This window comes from Erythrolamprus reginae, chromosome 3 (genome assembly GCF_031021105.1).
Source record: "Erythrolamprus reginae isolate rEryReg1 chromosome 3, rEryReg1.hap1, whole genome shotgun sequence".
In the NCBI taxonomy this organism is placed as follows: Eukaryota; Metazoa; Chordata; class Lepidosauria; order Squamata; family Dipsadidae; genus Erythrolamprus; species Erythrolamprus reginae.
In genome coordinates this window covers 81,484,568-81,489,638 of record NC_091952.1, presented here as the reverse complement: position 1 = coordinate 81,489,638, position 5,071 = coordinate 81,484,568, and the positions used below count along the sequence as shown (strand labels likewise).

Genomic DNA, 5,071 nt, shown 5'->3' with positions numbered 1-5,071 from the left:
CTTTTTAAAGGAATTTCTTTCTGGTTTTCAGCAATGTGTATGCATAGGAGGAAGCAAACTGGTGGTGACGTAAGTTAGAACCCATCCTTGGGCTCAAGCACCAGTGTTTAATGAATAGCTTTGGAGAAGCATTGAGGAACAGAAAGGCACAATATACAGTGTATTGGTTTCAGAGATATCCCAAATCAGTTGGCAGACATAATACTAGGCACAAACTGAATAATTAAAATAAGAAAGTGTCTTGTGGCAACTTAAAGAATAACAACTTTAATTACTCTTTAAGGTACCACACGTTTCTTCCTTATTGCTACTATAAATGAGTAACGTGGACACATACACACCTTCGAAACTGTGTAATTGAAGTACTTTAGTTAATCATTACTTGTGTGTAAAAAATCCAGAGGTAAAGGTTAGTTTATTACAGGATTCTCAGTCTGCAGTATCTCAAAAGCTACCAGAGCAAAATCTTAGCATGTATCTCAAGTACCGCAGAGACAGGACAAAATAGTTTTTGACATGTGCTGTGAAAATATTTATTACAAGACTGGTTTCTTATAGTGCAACTTTGGACATTAGCAGTAAAAATAAAATTCCCGCCCAAAGCCAAGTACTGCAACTTTCAAGAATATTTATTTTTATTTATTTATTCTTTGTCCAATATATAATACATATGAAAGAGAATAGACATTAAGTGATATATAAGATAGGAAGTAAAGAGGAAGAGAAGTAGGTGGGAAGGAAAGAATATATATGATAAAAGGGAAAGGAAAGACAATTGGACAGGGGACGAAAGGCACATCAGTGCACTTATGTACGCCCCTTAGGTCGTATGTAGGTGTTCTAATGACAATGCAATAGTCACCTACATGTGAGTTGAAAGGGCCGTGTAAATTTGTTTAACAAATAATAAATAAACTGCTTTGGGATCCAATTTTTAAAAACTGACTGAAAATAACTAGCAGGAGCACAGTAACGAACATGAGCAACACAGACCAGAGAAGTACAAAGGCAATAAAACAGAGGAACAGGACTTTGGAGTATATGTTCTGTATAAGGAGATGAAATGGAGGTTTCCTCTTTGCATGAAATATCCCTCCTTTGATGTCTGTCTGTCTGTCTGTCTTAAAAATCCTATCTGTCTTAAAATTGCTGTACTTCTATCATTCAAAGAAGAGCAAGATATTAAAGGTCAGTGTGACTGGGAGCAACTTTCACCAAGTTGCTCCCATTCGACCGTAAAAGCAATTTTTCATATCCTGCCAAAGCAAAACCCAATTTGCTTTAGAGCACTGGTCAATCATGGTCCCCTGGTGGACATCCTTGCAGATGTCAGTGTTTGCCAGAGGTATACTTTTTAAGTGAATAAGGATAGGCTGTGTGAAATTACTCTGTCATGTACATCAAAAGTCCACTTCATATTAGAGGAAGATGTAACTGGCTGGAGCATTTGGGTCATCTCAAGAGATACCAAATATTCCCCTTAGTACTCCACTGAACTATCACGTATTTGCAGGGTCATCACTGTTTAGTGGAAGAGCTAAAGAGCTGTTCATCTTAAATCACAGAAGAGTTGACCATCAAGAGTCACTGAATCCTCAAAAACTCGAAAGAGAGACAGTTTTTTTTCTGTATCCCTCAGGTTTTTTTTTCTGTATCCCTGCCCATTGTGTATACGAATCCCTGAAATTAACATTAGTCTACCTTAGCATCTCTCCCAGAAGCGGTATTCAGCTGGTTTGGACCAGTTCAGGGGAACCGGTAGTAGTGAACCAGCCTGCCAACCTGTTCCGGTGCTATATCGTCCTATTTACGCAAGTTTTGAAGCCACATATATATGTGCAAGCCACATACATGAGCAAAGCAGAGGCCCAGAAGGATGCAAACACGTGTAGAAGGTGCACACACAACTGAAGCAAGCGTGCACACCCTCACATTTGCGAACCGGTAGGGAAAGTAAGTGAATACCACCCTTGGTTTCTCCACCTTGTCAATCTTAAGATGTATGGACTTCAATTCCCAGAATTCCCCAGCCAGAAGGCAGTATGTTTTTTTTTCCCAATAATATGGAGCCTGGCATATTATTACCTCAGCCCATGAGGCAGGTGTGCTTGCATTCACAGAAGAATTGTGAATAGTTGTGTTATATTGGTTTCTGTGTTTTTGACAACCTGTACTTCCTCGTTCAGTAGGAGGAAAGAAATGAGAGTTGCTACCACACCCTGATGGAAGAAGGTGTATGCGTTTGGACCTCTGTTATGACCTGCTTTGTTTGTGAGTCACCAACTAAATTGATTGGGTGGGTCTGACATTCATTTTCAAAGAGAGGAAGCAAGAGTTGCGTTCAGTCACACAGAAACCGGGAGGCTCTTGCTGTGGATGGATCTTGTCTTCAGGCTGCTGTATTCGCCTGCTCTTTTCTAAAGCCAGCTTCTGCTCATCTTTCTCCAACCTATGGAGGCTACTTTCAGAATTGTATTGCTTTTGATGGTCGTGGCTGCCTCGGCAGAAGAGAATCGCTGCTCATGTCCAACCAACAAACGGACTAATTGTGCCGAGGAACAAGGCATCTGTGTTTGCAAGGCTCTGGGTTCAAATCAGAAAGTGGACTGCTCAACTCTGACATCTAAATGTCTGCTTATGAAGGCAGAGGCGAGTGCCCCAGGAGGCAAGAGCTTTACAACGCCTGAAACAGGTTTTTTGGACAATGATGGACTGTATGATCCAGACTGTGAAAACAGTGGCATCTTCAAAGCCAGGCAATGCAATTATACAGATACGTGTTGGTGTGTGAACAGTGCTGGGGTCAGGAGAACGGATAAGAGTGATAAAGACATACGATGCAGCGAGCTTGTTAGAACAAACTGGATTTTCATCCAGCTCAAGCACCAAGAGCCGGAAACTCCTTTCTCCCAATCTGAAGTAGCCAGCAGTCTTCGGCACCTCATTCAGAACCGGTACAGGCTTCGTCCAATCTTCATCTCATCTATTGAATATAATCACCCATTCATCAAAATTGATTTGAAACAGAACGCTTCGCAGAAGTCTGACGGAGATGTGGATATTGCAGATGTAGCCTATTACTTTGAAAAAGACATCAAACGTGTCTCCCCTTTTGCCTCCAATAATAAATTTAATATCACGGTCAACGGAGAAACTTTAGATATTGAACAAGTCCTCATTTACTACGTGGATGAAATCCCTCCAGAATTTACAATGCAATTTGTGAAAGCTGGTGTTGTGGCAGTGGCCGTGGTGCTTCTCGCAGCCATTTTAATTGGGATTATTGTGTTTGTGGTGATGAGGAGATGGAGGACTGGAAAATATGAGAAAGTTGAGCTTAAGGAGATGGGTGAAATGCAAATAAATCGGGTTTCTTAGATGTTGTAATCCAAGCAGAATTAAGATTTTGATACTGAGGAAATGAAAAATAGATAAGATTATCCCACATTGTTCAAAGGGAAGGAGGCATTAATTTTTCCTTCTAATAATAATCAAAGGTAAAAACAATAGCTTTGTAGAATCTTCCCCAATTGCAGAATGGAAAATAGATGAAGACTGAAGGTATATTTGATGTTTCAGAGGAAAAAAAATCCTAATGTTATAATCTGTTCCTGAAATGTTCCAGTTTCATGTGTTTTTTAAGAAAACAAAGTTGTTCCATAGCTACACAGTTAGCTTAATTTATCAACTCTGTTTCTATACCTATTTTTATGTGTATATTAAAATAATTTGTTTCTGTGTCTCTCAAATACAAGACTTATTCCTACATTTAAGATTGACTTTTTGTTTGTTAAAGATGTTACACTTTTATTTTGTAAGTTTAATTGATTTGAAAACATTTGCTTCTGTTCCAGATCTAACTGTAAGAATGCTACTTTTGTAAAGTAATGCCAGCATAGCTTTTCTAATGAAATCTATCTTGTGTAACCTAATGGTTTCGTTGAATAAATTTTCTTAACTTTAAAAAGCTGCTAAACTTAGTTCCGTGATTATAAATTGTATATTGTATAGACTGGGGTAGAGAGTATGTGTCCTACAGGTCCCAGTGAACTACAATTCCCAGTGACTCACAGTCATCCATGCTAGCTGGGTCTGCTAGAGCAGTGTTTTTCAACCAGTGTGCCGCGGTTGAAAGACATGCGGCAGCAAGACATGGTCAGGTGTGCCGCGAAGCTCAGAGAAAGAAAGCAACAGAGAGAGAAAGAAAGGAAGAGAGAGAGAAAGAGAAAGAGAGAGAGAAAGAGAACAAGAGAGAGAGAGAAAGCAAGAAAGAGAGAAAGAGAACAAGAGAAAGAAAGCAAGACAGAGAGAAAGAGAGAGAGAGGAAAGGAGAGAGAGAGAAAGACATAGAGGGAGGTAGTGACGGAGAGAGAAAGAGAGCAAAAAAGAGAGGAAGGAAGGAAGAGAAAGAAAGAGGGATGGAGAGAGAGAGAGAAAGAAAGAGGAAGGAAGGGAGAGAAAGAGTGAGTGAGGGAGAGAGAAATAGAGAGAAAGGGAGGAAGAGAGAGAGAGAGATAATTTTTTTGTCCAAACTTTTTTTTAGCCGCCCCCACCCCACCCCCGCTCAATGTGCCCCAGGGTTTCGTAAATGTAAAAAATGTGCCGCGGCTCAAAAAAGGTTGAAAATCACTGTGCTAGAGGTTGCAGTTCAACCATAGTGGAAAGACACAGTTTCCTCATAAACTGCTGAAGAGCAACATGGGAGGAAGGTTCAAAAAGGAAATTAGCATGTGTGGGTCTGGTTGTTCGTACCTGACATAAACTGATCTTCTGGCTTTTATGACATGGATACGTTTTGGAGTACCTTGTTGAATGTCTGCTGCAAGGTTGCACTGTATAATACTTAAAATTGCTTAGACTACTTTAAATAGGGATGACCTAATTTATCCATTTCAGTCACTACTATTTCCTGAGAGCATCATCACTTTTCATCTGATGGTAGCACGATTTTATGGTAAGCTAGTGAAGCTCTGAGGAAACCCAGCATCATGCAAATAATTGCTGTTTCCTTGTAACTTAGTTATGGAAACTCAACTTACTTCCCCCACACCTCTGCTATTTAACAGCCAAA

At 39.9% G+C, this 5,071-nt stretch overlaps 1 protein-coding gene across 1 annotated transcript; it reads left to right on the top strand.

Moving 5' to 3' along the window:
• Positions 1–2,227: 2,227 nt before the first annotated feature.
• On the top strand, positions 2,228–3,967 carry TACSTD2 (tumor associated calcium signal transducer 2). Its single transcript, XM_070746005.1, has one exon. It carries the CDS (start codon positions 2,452–2,454, stop codon positions 3,376–3,378), a length of 927 nt encoding a protein of 308 aa, XP_070602106.1. The 5' UTR covers positions 2,228–2,451; the 3' UTR covers positions 3,379–3,967.
• Positions 3,968–5,071: the final 1,104 nt, after the last annotated feature.

Excerpts from the sequence above, each read along its gene's own strand:
- TACSTD2 (XM_070746005.1), top strand. The coding sequence starts at position 2,452 with ATGGAGGCTACTTTCAGAATTGTATTGCTTTTGATGGTCGTGGCTGCC.